Raw genomic sequence first — 20949 nt, 5'->3', positions numbered from 1 at the left:
AAGTTTCCTATGGAAGAGAAACAGTACTTGAGACTTGGGGCCCACGGTCATCTTAAACTGCTTCCTTACATGAAGAACAATTCATATGGGCTCATTCATACCCGGCAAACTTCCTTTCACACGACCACACAGGGCTGGCTCCAGAATGTGGGGGATTGTGGAGAAAAGTTTCTTAACTAGCAAAGGGAATGAAGTAGAGCGTACAGTTTCAGAGCAGATCCTTATGTCACAGAAGGTCAAGCTGCAACTCTTTCCACACAAACACTTTTTTCCTTGGCATTAAAAAGCTAAAGGTCCCCTGTGCAAGCACTGGGTCATTCCTGACCCATGGGGTGACATCACATCCCGACGTTTACCAGGCAGACTTTGTTTACGGGGTGGCTTGCCAGTGCCTTCCCCAGTCATCTTCCCTTTACCCCCATCAAGCTGGGTACTCATTTTACTGACGTCAGAAGGATGGAAGGCTGAGTCAACCTTGAGCCGGCTACCTGAAACCAACTCCCGTTGGGATCGAACTCAGGTCGTAAGCAGAGCTTGGACTGCAGTACTGCAGTTTACCACTCTGCGCCACGGGGCTCTTACTGGCATTCCTTGGCATTCCTGGTCCCAAACAAGACCAGTTCAGGCCACAGACTTACCCTTTTTACAGCAAAATAACAGAAAGCTATCCCTCAAAGCCCTGTCTTAGCTATCAGCTCCTGAGCCAACCTTTGGTTTTCAGCCCTTTACATCACTCGAGATGGAAGGCAACTTCCAGTGGTGTTCTGTACATTTCAAGTCAGTCCAAAGAGGATGAATGGCCCCAGAGAAAACTGTCCCTTTCATCAGCCTTCATTAATTGCTGCCATTCAGTCAAGGGTCTATGGACGATAAGGCTATTGTTGTGTCAGCAACCCACATATTTTAGTTTATCCGCTAAACCACCAGTCTCTGCTTAACTCCCAGCTGAACAGTTTTGCCTACATACCGTCTTTATATTCCCCAAGAAAAACACTGCATATTTTTTCTGAGTATTTACATATGTTAATTACTTTGCAAAAGAGAAAAGAGTGCAGAAAAGAGAGGCGACAAGTCCATTTCTGACAAATAAAATTTGTTCCAGGAAAGGGGTAAATTCTGAAATGATGCAATTTCTGGACAAACGTAAATGTCAAGGCAGTGCCCTTTGGAACTATTGATGAAAGTAGAAGCAAAGATATGTGTTGTTATAGGGTTGCCAGCTCTGGGTTGGGAAATTCCTAGAGATCTGGAAGTGGGGCCTGGAGAGGGCAGGGTTTCAGGAGGGGAGGAGTCCATCCTTCAAAGTAGCCCTTTTCTCCAGGACAATTGATCTCTGTCATCTGGAGATCAGCTGTAATTCTGGGAGATCTCCATGCCTAGCATCACTGCTCCACCCCCAGTCCATCCCAGTCCAGTTTGTATATTGAGAGCCAAGGAAGTAGCCTTATGGGGAAACTGTGTCTGCTAAATATATGCAAAAGACTGTTCTCCCTTCACAGAAAACTGACTAAATGACTGATGATGGATTACACTTGGGACAAAAAACTGATGTGCTACAAAGAATGGATGCGGTATGAATAGGGTTGACAGCTCCGGGTTGGGAAATAGCTGGAGATTTGGGGGGGGGGGGTGGACCCTGAGGAGGGGAGGGTTTGGAGAGGGGAGGGACTTCAATGCCATAGAGACCAATTGCCAAAGCGGCCAATTTCTCCAGGGGAACTGAGCTCTGTCACCTGGAGATCCGTTGTAATAGCGGGAGATCTCCAGCCACTACCTGGAGGTTGGCAACCCTAGGTATGAAAAGGAAAAAGGAGACAGAATGCAGAACAGTAGAAAGAAACGGGAGAGCCCTTATAGAAGGCACATTCATAACTTCTCATCCACATCTCTGAAATTAGCCTTGGGTGTATGAAAAGAGACAGCTAAAAGCCCGAAGGATCAAAAGATAGCTGGAGCCTATGATCCATCTTGAATGGCAACTTATCCTCTGGAGTGGGCGTTCTTTTATTCGTACACACACCATGCAAAATGCCTATAATCCCTGGATCAGTTAAATATAATGGACCCAACGTACACACAGGCACAGCCTGCCTCCCAATTCCCCCTTGTACTGGCCTAGTTTAAAGCTGGAACACAGCCCAGCTGCACTGAAGCTACACATTGCATTGTCATTCACTGTTTTTGTTTTTTTTTTTTGCTCTGCATCCCCTATCCCCCCTTACTCGGCAATACAGAAACAATTTTACGACTCTGCCTCCCTTCTGGAGCTTCTGCAAGTACAAAGTGAAAACAAATTCCCCCAACAGAATTTTGGATGCTTACATATACCAGCCACAAAGAAAGGCAGGATCTATTCTAGACTATTCATCTGTGATATTCTGCTGCCATTAAACTTTGAGGAATGCCCACCTTTCTCCCATATTTTTTTTTCTTTCAATCCATCTGGCAACATTTGAACAGATGCAATATTTTCCTTCTTTGTCTCAGGATTTGAAATACAAATTTCAGCAGATTGTCTCATTACCTTCTTTAAAAATAAAAATAAACATCAGTTCTTTCAACCGCATGCCCAAGCTCCTTGAGCATTTGCACAGAAGGTAGTTAAGCTGATAGGCAAAAGAATATCTTTGCTTGTCGCTAACTAGTTGCTTTAGAATACCTCCCACTGTTTCAGCCCATTAACCCAAGCACAACAGCTTGATGAATTAATGCTTATATAGGCACAGTTGGCAGCTTCTAATTAAATAATTATGGCCATGCAGCTGCAAAGAAGCTGGAACGTCCCGCTGGAAAACCAGATGTCAGTTTTATTGGTCCTAAGAGTTTCTGAAACAGAAATTTTGGATATTTAATGTGACGGGGCTCTGGCCACTGTGGGCATTCTCAATATGGATTTCTTTACATCAGAGTGCTCAAGTAGGGATAATATGCAAACATCCAGATCATCACTGTATCTTAACAAAGATTTATATTGTAATATTACTTGTATGTACGGTTGCCAGCATCCAGGTGGAGCCAGGAGTTCTTAACTTTTTTGGGTCGTGTACCCCTCTGTGAAACTGATGAAAGCTGTAGACTCCCTCCCCAGAAAAATGCACAGAAACAGAAACAAACACACAGTTCATGTCAGCCAATATAATAGGGTTGCCAGGTCCCTTTTTGCCACTTGCGGAAGGTTTTTGGGGCGGAGCCTGGGGAGGGCGGGGTTTGAGGAGGGGAGGGACTTCAATTCCATAGAGTCCAATTGCGAAAGTGGTCATTCTCTCCAGGGGAACTTATCTCTATCAGCTGGAGATCAGTTGTAATAGCAGGAGATCTCCAGCCACTACCTGGAGGCTGGAAACCCTACAACATAAACACAGACAGATGTCCATAACCATAATGCCTGGGTACATTTTTTTCAACAGGAAACGATTCTAGGCTGTCCCCACCACTAGGACCTAGTAAGCGGTACCAAGTCCAGGTTCAAGTCCAGTAGCCAGATTTGAATCCATAAGCAGTTTAAAAACCAACAGATTTCAAGGGGATAAGCTTTCCAGAGTCAAAGCTCCCTTCATGTATCTGATAAAGAGAGCTTTGATTCTTGAAAGCTTATATCCCAAAAATTTGTTAATCTCTAAAGAGGGTACTGTATTTGAATCAAGCTAAATGAAATAAGAAATTCCTCATGGCCCCATAAGTAACAAGCAATGAGATCACAAGCCACTTCCATAGAATTTGGTAGCTCAAATGTCTCACTAAAGCATTTTTGAAACCTTTCAGACAAAATGGACTTTTCCCTTCCACTTCAAAAAGCCATAGATGTACAATTAGATACTACCAAATCTTTGTTCAGTTTATCATATGGATCAAACACTCCAGTAACATAATGTTCAAAATTTCAAGGACTGATAAAATTCTAAAAAAGCAGTTCCCTCAGAAACAGATCAAGGAATCTGGTGTACTATCACACACCCCTCCAAAAAGTATTCCAGGTCTACTATCAAATACTCAGTAAGGAATGTGCATGCAGGGTTTTTTATTATTATTATTATTAAAAAGGACCCATATTAAATAGTTCAAATTGTGGAGTGGGCAAATGCAAGCAGACTGGCAAAAGAGAGAACATGGCTTGCAAGTAAAAGGTATGGAATTAGTCTCAAACAACAACCAAGGATTTTGGTTCTTAACCCAGCCCTAGCACAAGAGAGTCGGAACATCACCATCAATAACAACATGATGGTGGATGAATCAATAAAAGCCTAATCCCCATCTCTGTTTTGTCTGCGACTCTGCCTCTAGCACAACTGGAATTGGAAGAATTCATGGCCCAGCTGAGTTGCAATAACAGGAACGACTGTCGAATCCTGCCAGGAACAGCCTCAGTCTATGGTGAGAAGCCACAAGTCAGTGGCACCCTGTTCTCAAACCAGGAGTAGTTGTGCTGCCACCATCAGTCAGAGAAGCTAGTTTGTTGCACAGCAGTTACCTGGGCCATTTCTCATGTCCAGATACAGCTAGAGTCTGTTAAGCCTTCTGTGCTGGTAACTTGGTAAGGGAGGGAATGGTAACATAGCAAAGAAATTGAGTGGATCATACCTAGAGTGCCACGATGATAACTTTTACCACTTCTTTCTGTAGTGTGTGTGTACATACATATCCGTATGTCAGAGATAGAGGATAGAACTCAACAAAACAATAACTTGGGTATTTCAGAGTAAGAGGGGAAAGGCCATTAATACATTTATCAAGGGTTGTAATCATGAGAACGGTATCACCAGGGCATTTTATACATCATTTACTTGTATTTATTCAGGACTGTATAATTCCTTTGTTGCATTTTATCTCCAGTTCCAACAATTGTATGACCTATGATTAGAGCAGGGAGGAAAAAAACCTAAGAAAAGTTCACATTTTTAAAAAGAGTAGGAATTGTAAGACAAGCTGTAACATTCTTGTTTTTTCTACTTTTAAAAGTATTTTCTTCCTTAACAAAAAATATAGATCAAAGGAAAGTGAAAAACTAATACTTTGCTTTAATTTGGGTAGCATTAACCTAGAAATATCAGCTATTTCTATTTCCTAACCAGCACATGGCTTCATCCTAAGCACCAGGTTAATGAACGAACAAAAAACAACTAAAATGACAGCAGCTTTCTTGATCTTTTCTTCTTACGGTAAACAGACACAGCAATAATCCATCATTTACAAGCTTAGATAACTAGCGTGCAATCCTAAACAGAGTTACACCCTTCTAAGTCCACTGACATCAATTCACTTATAAGGGTAGAACTCGGCTTAGGACTGCACTGTTAAGACATTACTGGTACTTTCCTATTTCCCCCATTGCTTCTACAACAGACAGATTAGTGTGAATTATTCTAGCACTATTTATGAATTAAATTACAGGCATATAGAAAAAATCATCGACATCACACGCAGATGATGCTTCTAAAACAAGAGACTGGACTCCCACTGAAAATATTGCTATTGATCAGGCACCATTTCTCAAATTCTGCAGACTTTCAGATCAAACAAACATTTAAATAGTGAGGAAGAGTGCACTAAGTCAGTAAGAGAAGAAGCAGGTATCTCACATTAGCCTCCACAAAACAGTATCTTCAAAGATGACAGTGAATACTTGGCTGTACTAACAGACTAATTTATCTTTTCCCCTTGGAAATAAACTCAGAATAAAATGCTTCAGCCCAAGACGTGAAGATCAAGTTCTGCTATAGAATAATGGCAATCTAAATCTCCTGGTATTACCATTGTCTGAACTGCCCCCCTCCCAGATAATGCCAAGCTTGGAAAGTTAACAAGGCTGTTGAAGCGATCAGCTGGAAAATTAGTTCAAAAGCAGTGGGTCATCTGATGCAATTGCAACCAGCAGAGAAAATGTATTGAGTTCGGAGCAGCATTTATATCATCATAGTAAAGATAAAGTAGGTTCATTCCTAGATCTAAACAGAGTGTTTTACACAGACCTTGTTTATGAAAACCACCCCTGATGGAAAGCAGCCAGTGAGTAGATTCCCCTTTCCTTTCTGTGCATGTAAGAATTTCAGCTTTGTTGACAGATGGCTCGGCTGACTGTGCGTGATTATTATCAGGCATCTATTACCTTTGTAAACTGAGCCTCGTTTGAAGATCTTCTGTAATTAAAACAGCAGTGTCTTTGTAGAGCTTATATTGCATTGAACAAGCACTCAGAAGATGTGCAAGGTAATCAGATAGTTAACAAAGGTGTGATCACGGCATCCCTGTATGTGTGTGTGTGTGTGTGTGTACTAAGAGTAAAGGCAATGGGGCAATTTTGGCAGCCTGTGCTGCCACCTAGCCAAGATCACACCACTAAGTTCACTGTCAATATCTTTGCAAAAGACTTAAGCTAACATTTCGTTCCTGTTCTTCCAGGATGAAACTACAATTAGCAGCAAAAACTGTGACACGCATTCAAGCTACAAACATAAAAGAAGCACAAAACAGCTTTCCTTCTGCACCCAAACAATTGCCGCACCAGTGTCTCCTGTACTTACGGTAGAAGACGTATTCCGTGTAGCTGGACCAAACCTTGTCATCAGTGTATTGATTGACAAAAGAAGCTGTCACCGAGGAATTACATGCTACCATGTGGAATCCACATTCTGACAACATGTCAAAAGCCCTCTCCAGGTGCCTAAACTTCAGATAGAACCTGGAGGTGTATCTATCTGGAGCCCGGTCTGGGTCTCTGCTCTCATTCAAACTTTCTCCGAAAACTTCTTTGACTAAAGCAATCCTTCCACAAACCAAAATCCTTGGGACTCTCCTGAACTTGGCATCGGCTTGGGTCTCCCTGCCCATGGTGCATGACCCTCTGTAGCCAATGGTAATGAAGCCCCACTTTCGATCCGAAGGTAAGAGTGACGATGGGGCACTTATTCTTGTGTCACTGCTTTGGGAAACCTCCTCATAATCACTATGGCAATAGTCATCGGGGCTTTGCTTGATCTCATCGGGAGTCAGAAGTTTGACCAAGTCTGGGAGCTGAAAGTACTCTGCTTCCCTCTTGAGCCTTCCTCTTTCTGGAAAGTGGTCAGGCAAGACCACCTGCTTGTCCCTGAGATAGTCCAGAATGTAGCGGAAGAGGAAGCCATCTCTGTCGATGAAAATCCTTCCCTTGGAATCCTTTGCTAGATCATTGACTGTCTCTCTCTTGGAGGTGAACATTTTCCAAAGCAAGGAGTGGGGAATGCCTATTAGAGTCGAGTAGCGAGTGAAATAAACCTGGCCGCCCACATTCAGTTCTATTACCTCGGGGAAGGATTGCACAACTGTCCCTTGTTCTCTAGGAGGGAGGTAAGTCCTGCAGTTTCCACTCAAGGCCATGGTACTTTGAAACAAACCAACCACAAGTTGAGGCAGAACTCTCAGTCACATCCAAGGGTTCCAATCAGGATCCTATACCAGTTTCCCCGAGGGGCTCCCAAGTGCTAACATGTACGGTATTGGAATTGGGGGTGGGGTGGAGCATGAAAAGAAGGTTGTGGGGTTTATTTTTCGATTGTCCACAAATGACTATCGCAATAACTGGCAAAGTAGATGATGAATGTTCACGAAATGCAGTTAAAAAATCATATCTTCCAGCAAAGCCCAAAACAGCAGGATCAAGCCAGGTTTATAATTTCTCACAAGCCTATTGAAGACAGGGGAAAGATAAGACAGAATTATTTCCCTCTGCATGAGAAACGAAGAAAGAGTTAAAAGCAGTTGAGTTTTGAACACTCCGAGTGACACTAATTTGAGAATATTTACCTTGTTTAATCTCTTTATTTTTAAAAAAGATTTCTTTTTCTGGCAATAATTAAAGCAGTGGTTGAAAGAGTTAACAAGACACCAAACATTTCAGTCTGCACAAACATCCAATTTAGAATATGCAAAGAAGGGGATCGGAGCCTTGGGTCTTACCGTGGTTACAGCTGATCTATCGCTCTTGCAGAGGGAAGCAACATTTTCTAAGCTACCTCAAAATCAGCACAGAGGCAGGCTGAATCTGGCGAACAGCAAATCCAGAGCAGGAAAAGGACCGAAATGGTAAGGTGAGTCCATTTGGCAATATCCATGCAGAAGTTACAAGTTAAACCCAAGCATAGGAAAGTTAAGCAGAAAGGCAATGAAGAGCAAGGGAGCTCGGCAGCAATAGCTGAGACAGGGGGAGGGGGAGGCAAGAAGAACATAAATCCCAGTCAGGATCCTTTAGGATGAGACAGAATTTCAGGAGGAGGACCTTGGCTTAGACGTCGTGCAAAGTGCCCAGATTCTGAGATAAGCCCTGACACATTTCAGTGGCATCCCACAGTGATACCCTCTCCATCGGTAAGGGCAGAGAGCCTCCCATGTTCCCAGCAAGGTCCACAGGAATACGAGCCTGCAGCAGTTTGAAAGGATGCCCAGGGAAGCAGCTTGTTCTGCTTTTCACTACACAAGCTGCTCCTCTGGTTGCTGAGCTGGGTGGTTCCACAGTTCCCAGTGGCAGTTCAGATGCTGTTGTTTCAGCAGTGCAGCGAAGAAACCATCCAGGGAGATGACTATTACATCATCTTAAAGGAATATGGCTTTGAGAAAGCCAGGCAACCTGGAGGGGGTGGGACTCGTGAGTTCATTTTCCCCCTTCTTCATTTTTTAACGAGTTGCAAGAGGAGAAGTGCAGCATGAAGCTGCCACAGACAGCTCTTCCCAAACCGAGGAGCAATTCTCCAGAAAAGCTTCTCAGCGCTTAATCTGCCGGATGAAAGGATTCGGTCCCTTCCAATTTCTATCTCCGAGCCTGCATTGAAGTTCTTTGTAGTGCTGAACAGAGGTCTTTCCTGTTGCACGAGCCATTTTTACTGCAATGATCAATCGTATCCCTCTGTAATATTGTGCAAAATGGAACCGTACAGATTTATACTGTCCTCCAAAGACACACTGAACAAATAAAACTACATAAACATGTAAATTAAGCTCCCTGTCCACACGTAGGGAAATGTCACCCTTTCCACACCAAATTAACTTATAATGTCAAGCTTATGAAATAAAATTGATGAGGGGAAATGGGGGGGCGAAACAGAAAGGGCCATTTTGCTCTGGTGGTGAATGTTTTGCAAAGTCGGGATGGGAATGTAACTATGTCTCTGAGGCAAAGAATACCCGGTTCCATTTATAAGCAGTGCTTCATTCTTATATAGAACTTTAAAAGCAGCAGTAGCTGCACCAGTTTAAGAATCTGTAATCAGCAAGAATATCCAGAGTTTCATATTGTTCAGTTGCCAAGGGTGGAATCCATACTACTTCTATTTCTGCTGATAGAAACTACAAGGGTTAAATTAAGCTGCTAATTAAGTCACATCACAAAACATTCTTCTTAACCTTCTGGCTCTGACACTAGAGTAACCAAAAGAGGTTAAGGCTGTTTAAGTTTTTCACCATTTAAGCTGAAGTCTGTTCGGATTCTTCAGTATGCTTTAAGACAAGACACACAGAGACTTTTTCCAACTTTGTTACATAATACATACTTGACATATGTCTGACAATTAAGGCGAATGATCTGTGGAATGAGACTTCACAGTGTTTCTATGTGCTCCAACAAATAATATCAACCAGGTATTAATTCACTGGGTACTCTGCAGGATTTCAGCTTGGATGTTTCTTTTTGCCATGCTGATAATATTCCGTTCAGATTTCTAATCTTCACTATCTTAATAGTCTTTCAAGACAGAGGTCTCTAGGTGACCATCCAATTGCAATTTATCATCATATGGCCAAGAGTCTCCAATGTTCATTGTTCATATTTAACGTATCAATAAATATTCAGGTTTTTTTTATTTTACTTGTATTTAACTTGGTTCCTGTTTTTCCTAACGCTAACCTGTTGTGGCCTTGATATTTTTGCCACAGCAAAATACAAATCTATTGCCAGTGTTATTTTGCATGCTTATAGCACCATCTAATGGATCTAAGATATTATGATAGAGTCCTTAAGAACACATGGACAGGTATTTTCAAAAAAGGCAATCATCCTACATATATACTACCGGGGGGCAGTGGGGGGGATGCTCACTATGACATTACAGTTGCCAACTCCAGGTTGGGAAATTCCTGGAGATTTGGATGTGGGTCTTGGAGGGTGGAGTCTGGGGAGGGAAAGGAACTCAGCTGGGATGTAATGCCATAGATTCCACTCTCTGAAGCTGCCATTTTCTCCAGGGGAATGGATCTCAGTAGTCTGGAGATCAGTTGTAATGCTGGGAGAGCTCCAGGCCCCACCTAGAGGATGGCAACCCTATGTGACATCTATGTCAATTTCTTTAATACCATCATTCCTCCAAGGCCAGCATAAGAGGTCTCCCCTCCCATTCTATCTTCACAGCCACCCTGTGAAGAAGGTTAGGCTGAAATAGAGCACCTTTCCCATTGAGAATCATGGCAATGTCAAACCCAGATCTCACCAGTTCTAATCTAACCACTATGTCACACTGGTGTCTACGATCAACATACATATTTTTGTTTAGCCAAAGGTGTACATAATTAGAAGCTCTGCCACTGTGCACATGTAGCAAAACAGACGTGTGTGAAGTTGTCATGCATCACAACATACACAACTTTGCCTACACCGAAATAATATCAATTTTTAACAATGTCATGTGTGAAGCAGCCCTTAGCTTTGACTTGCTTTCAGAAATCCTCCAGGAAACAATGCCACTTTTGGAAAGGAAAGGCCAGAATTTTAAATGTGCCTGGGCCTCACTTGGTGCAATTCAGTTAGAGCAATTATGTCATAATTGTTGTGATATCACATCCCAAATACTTCTACTCTTATCCAGAAATAATCTGGCCATGAATGTTCATGAGCTGGAGACAAGTGCAAACTATACTACAAACATTCAGCAATATAGGCAGGAGCAGAATTGCCATTAACCTGCCAGGAAAATTCCCAGTAGGCCAGTCTTGGGAGGAGTGGGACACTGGTAGCTCCTGTGGGGCCTGCAATGCCACAAGGATCACTTGGCTTGGACCTGGGCTGTGGTAAGAAAGAGGCTAACTGGAAATACTGGAGGGCCTCAATAGGGAGGAACCCATTTGGGCTGCTGCTGTGGGGACTGCCCAGTTTTCAAACACAAGCAGCCAGTGGCACGTCGGGATGGTTCCTCAAGAGCCAGGAGCATGGCAAGCCTGCTGAAGCAACCAGTTTGGCCCCCAACCTCCTACAAGGCTTGGTCCCTTGACTGTCCAAACTGGCCATCACTGCAACCTTGCCATTGCTGGCGTGGTGTAGTAGTTAAGAGCGGTGGACTCTAATCTGGAGAACTGTGTTTGATTCCCCACTCCTCCACATGAGCAGCAGACTCTAGTCTGGTGAACTGGGTTTGTTTCCCCACTCCTCCACATGAAGCCTGCTGGGTGACCTTGGGCCAGTCACAGTTCTCTCAGAACTCTCTCAGTCCCACCTACCTCACAAGGTGTCAGTTGTGGGGAGGGGAAGAGAAGGCGATTGTAAGCCAGTTTGAGACTCCTTAAAGGTAGGAAAATTGGGGTATAAAAACCCAACTCTTCTTCTTCTCTTCCCGGGTGGCCACTCCAACCAAATGGAAGTGTCTGCCATCCCTAAACAATGTCAACTGAATATTGTCGAAGGCTTTCACGGTCAGAGTTCATTGGTTCTTGTAGGTTATCCGGGCTGTGTAACTGTGGTCTTGGAATTTTCTTTCCTGACGTTTTGCCAGCAACTGTGGCAGGCATCTTCAGAGTAGTAACACTGAAGGACAGTGTCTCTCAGTGTCAAGGGTGTAAGAAGAGTAATATATAGTCAGAAAGGGGTTGGGTTTGAGCTGAGTATTGTCCTGCAAAAGTAATGTGCTAATCATTGTCCTGTAAGTTTCTACCGGAAACCAACTCACACAGATCGCTACTTACACAAAAACTCCAACCACCACCCCCGACAGAAAAGAGGAATAATCAAAACATTAATGGATCGTGCAAGACGGATCTGTGAACCACAGTTTCTCAAGGAAGAAACTAATCATCTAAATCACGCACTGCTAGCAAACGGCTACTCCAAGAATGAAATCAGAAGGGCCATTAAACCAAACAAAAATCAGAAAACTCAGGAAAAACAGTCTCCCATAGGAAAGGTATTCTTGCCATTTATTAAAGGAGTCACTGATAGGATGGAGAAACTTTTGAAAAAACATAACCTACAAACAGTGTTTAAACCCACCAAGAAAATACAACAAATGCTACGATCAGCAAAAGACAAAAGAGACCCCCTCACCTCTGCAGGAGTATATCGTATACCTTGCAGCTGTGGAGACGTTTACATCGGGACCACAAAAGGCAGCATACAAACAAGGATAAAAGAACATGAAAGATACTGCAGACTTGGCCAACCTGAGAAATCAGAAGGCTGAACATGGACTGACGCAAACAGGACACAGGGTCTTATTCCAAGACACTGAAAGACTGGACAATTCTACCAACTATTTTGTCAGATTGCACAGAGAAGCCATTGAAATTCATAAACATCAGCAACACTTTAACAGAAAAGAGGAGAGTTTAAGAATGAATAAGGCTTGGCTTCTTGTTCTAAAAAACCTCCAGACTAACAAAGACAACATTCAATAGCCATGCAGATTAGCTTTGGATTACACACATTAACAGATCACTTCAGGATACAATGGTTCCGTATTAACATACCATACCATCATTAGCACATTATCTTGATACTTACAGGACAATGATTAGCACATTACTTTTGCAGGACAATACTCAGCTCAAACCCAACCCCTTTCTGACTATATATTACTCTTCCTACACCCTTGACACTGAGAGACACTGTCCTTCAGTGTTACTACTCTGAAGATGCCTGCCACAGTTGCTGGCGAAACGTCAGGAAAGAAAATTCCAAGACCACGGTTACACAGCCGAATAACCTACAAGAACCAATGTCAACTGAGTTCAATTATTATGATAGGGCTACAGGCACAACAGTGATAGGGGTTGTCAGCCTGCAAAGGGCCTAATGAAAACAGGAAAGATACACTGGCCTTGCACTTAAAGTGTTTCAGAACACCCTTGGCAAGCAGGGTGCAAGGCCTGCAGAGCTGGCATGGAGAATAGGGCTGTTGATTCGGTTTGGCCCGAACTGAAAATCAGCCGAATTTCCCTTGATTCGGTGGTTTTTAGTTCGGGATGAACCGAACTCAAAAATGGTGGGCAACCGGGGGGGCCGAATTCAGCGAGTTCGGGAGTTCACAAATAAATCCAGCCAATTCGGGGCCGTCAGTAAGCAGCATAACTTTCAGTAAGCAGCATTCTCCTCCCCCGGCCAATCGGTGGCCAAGCTGGGTCTTCTTCTAGCCAATCAGTCAGGATTGAGTACTGGAGGAATCAGCTGATGTGCGGCCCCACCGGGGAAAGAGAGAGAGAGGGGGAAATCCTCGTGTGTGTGTGCGGGGGTGCTTGTGCACATTCGTTCCTTCCCGTGGCTGCAGGGGGTGCATTTTTTGGGGTACAAACCCCAAACTTTCAGGGGATATTCAGACAAGCCTTCTTAAGAGACCACCCAAGTTTTGTAAACATTGGGTCAGGGGGTCCCGAGATATGGGCTCCACCCCTTTTTTCTCTCCCCCCTTTTCCATTTCCGTGGCTGCAGGGGGCGCTTTTTTGGGGGTGCAGCCCCCAAACTTTTATCATAGCTTCAGACAATCCTTCTTAAGAGACCACCCAAGTTTTGTAAAGATGGGTTCAGTGGGGGCAGAAATATCAGCTCCCCCCTTTTCTCTTTCCGTGGCTGCAGGGGGCGTATTTTTGGGTGTGCCGACCCCAAACTTTCAGCGGAGCTTCAGACAAGGCTTCTTAAGAGACCACCCAAGTTTTCTAAACATTGGGTCGGGGCCCCCGAGATATGGGCTTTCCCCTTTTCCCTATTGGGATGAATGGATCACCCTCGAGAGATGCATACATATGGATCTCATATTGGATACAAATGGAATCATATTGGATTACCCAGCCTCCCAGCCCCTCCTGATGGAACAGAAGACAGCCACAGTAAGACCCCTTTGGGGGCTTTAATCTATAATTTATCTTTTCTGTGTTTGTGTGTGGGGGGAAAGCAGAGTCTGTGTGTGTGTGGGGAGGGAGCAGTTTCTGTGGGTGGGGGGGGAAGCCAAAGGGGGCTTTTGCCGGTTCTGCCTGGGGTGTGTGTTCCCCCTCCAGTCTCTCTCTCCCTGGTTTGAGGGGGGGGGGTTCATTTTTATGTCTTCAGGTTTTCCCTCATTCATAAGACCAGTTAGGTTATTTTGATGCTTGCTCAAAACTGGTTTTCAAATGGTGACTTAAAGAATGCATCTGCCTGGTCCCAAGTCCAATGCAAAAGGAGCAATTCCACCCCCTCCTGCTCATTATGCATAGCTAGCTGCCTCTGTCCCTTTCCATGGTTTGCAAACTCCCAGGTGTCAGGTGTTGCTTTGCACTGTTGCAAAGGTGTTGCATTGCGTGCTTGTGTTGCTTTGCAGTTGTATTGTTTTGCAAAATTCTTCACACCTGTCCCGCCCTTTGCATGTTTGCAAAGGTGTTGCTTTGCAGTTGTGTTGCTTTGCAAAGTTCTTAGCACCTGCCCCGCCCTTGCTCTCATCAGCTGTTTGTTGGGGCTGGGAGCTTTGTGCGTGGGCGGCAAGCTCTGCTCAGAGATGCACATTAAGGGTGGGGGGACCCCTTTCAGGGCCCATATCTCAGCCCCTCCTGACCCAATCTTTACAAAACTTGGGGGGTCTGGCAAGAAGGGTCCTTTGAAGCTCCTCTGAAAGTTTGGGACCTCTACCCCCAAAAATGCCCCCCCAGAACCGCAGAAAGGGGCGATTGTGTTTTTAATGGCTTTATTCGGCCGAATTTTTTTCCCGAACTTTTAATTCCCGCCGAATTACACAGACCCGAAGTGGGGGAGTTCGGACTTCGGCATATCCCGAATCTAAACGGGCCGAATTCAGCCGAATCCGAACTATACCGAATTTTTTTTAATTCAACAGCCCTAATGGAGAACTGCATGGAGCTACAAGTGGGTGCCAGAGCAGAGAGGAGGCCTCTCTGTCTTGCCCCCTTGTAGCCCACAGATGGGTCCTTCTGGCCAAGAAGCAGCACCTCAGAGAAGCAGCAGGCCAACCATGCTAGTGTGCTTGCAATGGCAGCAAAGCCCTGCCAAAGCCCATTGCTCCCATCTCCTTGCTCTGCCCCTAGGGTTGCCAACCTCCAGGTAGTAGCTAGAGATCTCCTGCTGTTACCACTGATCTCCAGCCAATAGAGATCAGTTCACCTGGAGAAAATGGCCACTCTGGTAATTGAACTCTATGGCATTGAACCCCCTCATGAACACATGAAGCTGCCTTAGATTGAATCAGACCCTTGGTCCATCAAAGTCAGTATTGTCTACTCCTCATGTGGAGGAGTGGGGAATCAAACCCGGTTCCCCAGATCAGAGTCCACTGCTCCAAACCACTGCTGTTATCCACTACACCACGCTGGCTCTCATACATAACAAAGAAAGCAAAAATGCTCAGAAATATAATTCATATTCAGGCTGCTCAAGGAATACTAAGCAATGAACAAGCCACTTAGGTTTTGGCACAGTTTATTTATCCCCACTTTACAGCCCCACAACTATTGCTAAAACACTCTGAATGGGCCCATATTTATATTTAGAATTTGTGCCTGGTCCATGACAAGTTTGGTTAAGCTCCACTCTGAAGTTGCCAAGCTCTTTACCACAAGTCAGGACAGAAACTGTAGGGAACACTGCATTGTACTCTGTGTGTGTGTGTTAGGTGCCATCAAGTCACTTCCAGCTCTTGGTGACCCTATGAATTAATGACCTCCAAAATGTCCTATCATTAATAGCCTTGCTCAGGCCTTGCACACTGAGGGCCCTGGCTTCCTTTATAGAGTCAATCCATCTCATGGTGGGTCTTCTTCTTTTCCTGCTGCCTTCCACTTTTCCTAGCATTATTGTCATTTCAAGTTACTCTTGTCTTCTCATAATGTGACCAAAGTACAATAGCCTCAGTTTAGTTATTTAGCTTTAAGAAGAATTCAGGCTTGATTTGATCTAGAACCCACTTACTTGTTTTTTTTGGTGGTTCACAGTATCTGTAAAACTCTCCTCTAACACCACATTTCAAAGAAATCAACTTTCTTCCTGTCAGCTTTTTAATTGTCCAACTTTCACACCCATACATAATAATAGGGAATAATATGGCATGAATTAACTTGATCTTGGTCACCAGTGACACATCCTTACACTTAAGAATCTGTTCTAGCTCATGGCTGAGTTTCCCAGTCTCAACCTCCTTCTGATTTCTTGGTTGCAGTCTCCCTTTTGATTGATGATGGAGCCAAGGAATAAAAGAACAATTTCTATTTCCTCATTTTCAACCTTAAAGTGAGTAATTCCCCAGTAGTCATTACTTTCATCTTCTTAAAGTACAGCTGTAGTCCTGCTTTGTCACATTATGCTTTAACCTTTATCAGTAGTCATTTCACATCTTTGCTATTGTCTGCCAGTTAAAATTATTAATGTCCCTTCCATCAATTTTTACTCCACCTTCATCTAAATCTAATCCAGCTTTCTTTATGATATCTTCGCATATAGATTTAAGAGGTAGGGAGGTAAAATACATCCTTGTCTAACACTTTTGCCAATTGGAAACCATTCAGTTTCTCCGTATTCTGTCCTACCAGTAGTCTCTTGTCCAGAGTACAGGTTGTGCATCAAAAGATTGAGATACTGTGGCACACCCATTTCCTTTAACACCAACCATACCTTTCATGATTCACACACTGTATTAATAGATTAATTAATTAAAGGCCAGAGAATGTATCATTTGGGAGATCTCTCAACCTTATTATTTTTCCTTAAAACAGTCACAGGAGGACTCCAAATCTGATGAGAGTACTTATGAAGGAGGAAACGTTTCCCTCATGCTGTTTTTCCAAGCTAAATTTCCTCTCTAGTACAAGGTGAAACTACATGTATTATTTCTCCCCTGGTTAGGATGAGGGTTATTTCGATCTGGGAAAGGTTAAATATCTCTGCCATTGGGGCTGGTGTCAGCTTACCCTGAGATGGGGCAGTTGTCAACCCCCCACTTTCCCCATTTGCACACCCCTCCTACACCCGCTTGCTTGTGATCACATTGGTAACCTTGCCCAAGGATGTGCATGCTGCCCAGCACTGCTGGGGAAAGACATGCAGGTGGAACATGGTGGTAGCAGCACTCCTGGCATTCATAGCGGTGGAACTCCCAGCAGCACACAACACCCAGTACCACTGGGGAAAGGACATGCAGGCAGCTGTGAGCACAGGCAATGGGAGAGATGGTGAGCTAGCTGGGAAAAGATGTACAGGCAGGTGGGGGAACATTGGTGGGGGATGGAAAGGGAGGTGCAAACGGGTCCTGGTGTTAGGCAGGGGAGGTGGGCTCCTGATCACTTCGCTGGGGCCCTTCAAAACCTGGAGCTGGTCCTATCTGCTCCAATCAAATGCAGAGCCCTTCACAGATGCTTTTAAATTATTAGAAAAATGGTGGGAGAGCCAATCAAAAATCTCCTGTGTAAATGAAATAAGTCGCTTGGAATTGTTTTCTGTGTTGTTGCTGTTTTTTAATTTAAAAAATTGGTTTCCCAACACTCAACATTTTTTACATCACTGAAAGAGCTTTGGAAAGTGACAGAGAAGAACTCACAGCTCTCAAAGCCTGACAAGTAACAGTATAAGCAATCTGTTGAAACAACAGGCTGCCCATTGATATAGTGGTATGAATTACAAGTGGTGGAAGCTCATTTTCTTACATGCAGCCACCCATATAAATGAGAAATCCTAATGAAACAATCTTTCACATCATTTAATGGCAGGCGTTAGCTCTGAACAGGCACCTACCACTGAAACAGCTTGACTGCAGTAAAATATAATCCATTTTAGTAACATATAGTGTGGTCTTACGTAATTTTGTCTCCAAATTGTTTGTACACTAAGTACATAATGCTTGTCTCTTTCAAAAGAAAGAATGACTTCCATAGTTACTCAGCATGTAGGAAAAGGGCAAAAAGAAGTCAACAGTTCCAACACAGGAGGTTAAGAAAAACAATGGTGCTAGAGTATTTTCACAGTGCAAAGTAGAAGAGACATGTGTGGTTTGGGCAGTGAAAAGTGCACAGTTTCCATCTTTGAGCTGCAATTGTAAAAGCAAATGTCCTAAACAAAAAAGAGATTTACAGAACAGGGGCATCATAAGCTGATTTTGACTGTCAAGTTGGTGTTTCTAGCAGGGTTTTCAAGGCAAGAGACGTTCAAAGGTGGTTTGCCATTGCCTACCTCTGCACAGCAACACTGGACTTGCTTGGTGGTCTCCCATCCAAATACTAACCATGGCTGACCCTGCTTTGCTTCCAAGATCTAATGAGATTGAGCTAGCCTAGGTCATCCAGGTCAGGACTCACAGTGCTTAATATAGCAATAAAATCACTCTGAAAATGCATTATGATAACATTTCAAGTAGCCCACTCAATCGGGGAGGGAAAAATGTCTTTTAATAAAGTCTTGGCAAAAACAACCATCAGTGGTGGAGCTACACACTACAGCAGCTGGACATTCCATAGCAACTATATCTGCATTATGGCAGCAACACCCATGCCTTCCTGATTCTTACATCTGGAAAGAAAGGGAGATGGAACAAAACAGCTACTATATATCAATGGAAATAGAAAGGTGCATACGTAAACACTTCCTGTTGGGCAGCTTTTGGCCAGTGGATGCTTGTTCTTGTGTGTTTTGCTATTGACTTCTTTGCCCTGGAGAAAGTATGGATTCCCCCCCCCCCATAGGAAACAATGAAGACTAGTAGGATGGCGGACCCCTTGATTGTTGTATCATTTACTTGTAAAACAGCTAGTCTAGCCACCACCACCCCAGGGGGGAATTAATATAGGCAATAATGGACCCAAAACATTTTCCAAATTTTTCTTTTGCGCAACCCTGGCCATGGCAGAATAGGGATTCAACCTGGGTTCCCTGGATCCTAGTCCAGCACTCTAATCATACCCACATTTCTCTTCCTCTCTGTATACACACACAAACAGAGAGGCCATTTCCCCCCTGCTGGCCATTCACCCATTCTCCATACCACCAGTTTGCTGGTCAGCCTGCAGCCCCCCCACCTGCCTGGCTCATGTGGCATGGTATAGCATTATGTGACCTCAGTTTCTCCACCTGTACATTAACTATTTTATTTTATTTTGGAATTTTGTGCAAACCTGGGGGCTCACCCAGCTTTGTACAAACATCCTCCTACTCTGTACCTGAAGCCAGTGTACAGACTGAATGATTCACATGTCAAGTTCCCAGTTCAGAATTAGATCAGGTTGTGATCCATCGCACAGAAGCAGCCCACTAGCCACTTATGGTGGGTTAGAGAAAATCAATAAACTTTGCTGTTGACTTGAGACTTCAAAACTAGGGTGTTCTCATTCACCTGGTAGGCAACAATATATGGCCCATACACTGCATCTGACTTATTTGGGGCAGGCTTGAGATAAACATGGACTTTTACCCCCAGATTTAGATTTTTGAGTCATCTTGCAGTGAATATCCACATGATATGCAAACATGGGAAGAAGTTCAAAAGTGTTATGCAATCTTTGAACCAATTATTGCAAACGTAAATTGTCGGTTCTCCCTAAAATTACCTTTATATTTCTGAATCAATGCAGTTAAGATGCTAGTGCTACCGATACTGATTTTTCCCCCTGCAGAATACCCCAATTAATATACCTAAGCTTTTTTAAAAGTAGCAGAAGTTATTGTTAGATTTTATACGGGAGCATAAAAAGTCCAGAATCAAATGGAGTTCTACCGGGGAGCGGCGCTTTAGCGCCATGCATGGACACCAGTGCAGCTGCGGCAACAGTATACCTCAAGTGCAGAGGCTTGTGCTGGCACCAAAAGGGCATTCCCAGGGTCAGGGCTGACTTTAGTCAGCTCCCTGAGCCCTTTCACCCTGGGAACTCGCACCTGCAAAAATGGCGTTGCAGCCCCATGAAACCACATAGAGCAGTTTCATGGGGGTTGGGGGAGCTTCCATTTTCAGCTTGCCAGCCACAGCACAACAAGCTGCTCAGGAGGCAGCTAGGCTGCACTGTGGCTGTGTCATCCAAGGCCGCACTACAACTACTCTCCCCTCAGGATTGTTCTTCCCACCTATTATCACATGGCTGCCAAGAAACTCTGGTTGTCAGAGTGCTTTGGCACTACTTTAAATCCAGTAATTGGGCATACTGAGCAATCATTTGTCGGAATTCAGTTAAGGGACTGGTTATGCTTGAAAACGAAATCTTTTGTTACCGATAATTTGTTCATAACCTGAGACAAGATACATCATAGATTAGTCCCTGGGAGTTCTCTGCTAGCTTCAGCTGTGATTGAGATTGCTCTGGGTGGTCCAGAGCTCTTTGTAATCTTTGGCAAAGAGCAAGGTTATATTACTATTTTGACTGAATAAAAGATTTTTTAAAATTATGTCTTTTGAGGGGGTACTGCAAAAAAGTAATGGTACCATTCTTCCCTTCTATTACTTACAAATGAAAAATTTTATACCTGAAAAGCTGCATAACGGGTAAGTTAAAGGATAACATGAATAAAGTTGAAGCTTTTTTAAAAAAGAAGGTAGTTATGGCTGTAAAATTTCTGTCGTTATTGGAGATCAATAGTAGACCCATCTCAAGTTATGTTTTGAAGAGGAGAAAATCCTTGGGCTATGATGTTGGCCCTTTCTAATATCCCATGACTCTACTTTTTCAGTTATTGTAGTCGTTAGAGAAAACATTTGCAAAATGTTGTACCAGTGGCATTTAAATTCTTTGAGATTAGCACAAATTTATAGATATAGTTCCAGTTGTTGATGGTTC

General features: G+C 43.6%; 1 protein-coding gene across 1 annotated transcript in view; it reads right to left on the bottom strand.

Moving 5' to 3' along the window:
• The window catches only part of KCTD16 (potassium channel tetramerization domain containing 16), a 200867-nt gene extending 193370 nt beyond the window's left edge, over positions 1 to 7497 (bottom strand). Inside the window, exon 1 of the mRNA XM_056854020.1 lies at positions 6519 to 7497. Coding sequence (XP_056709998.1) covers positions 6519 to 7350 — 832 coding nt within the window. The 5' untranslated portion in view covers positions 7351 to 7497. The remainder of the gene's footprint in view (positions 1 to 6518) is intronic.
• Positions 7498 to 20949: the final 13452 nt, after the last annotated feature.

This window comes from Euleptes europaea, chromosome 1, assembly GCF_029931775.1.
Source record: "Euleptes europaea isolate rEulEur1 chromosome 1, rEulEur1.hap1, whole genome shotgun sequence".
Classification (NCBI taxonomy): Eukaryota; Metazoa; Chordata; class Lepidosauria; order Squamata; family Sphaerodactylidae; genus Euleptes; species Euleptes europaea.
Note: the sequence above shows the minus strand (reverse complement) of the source record. Positions and strands in the feature narration are given on the sequence as shown.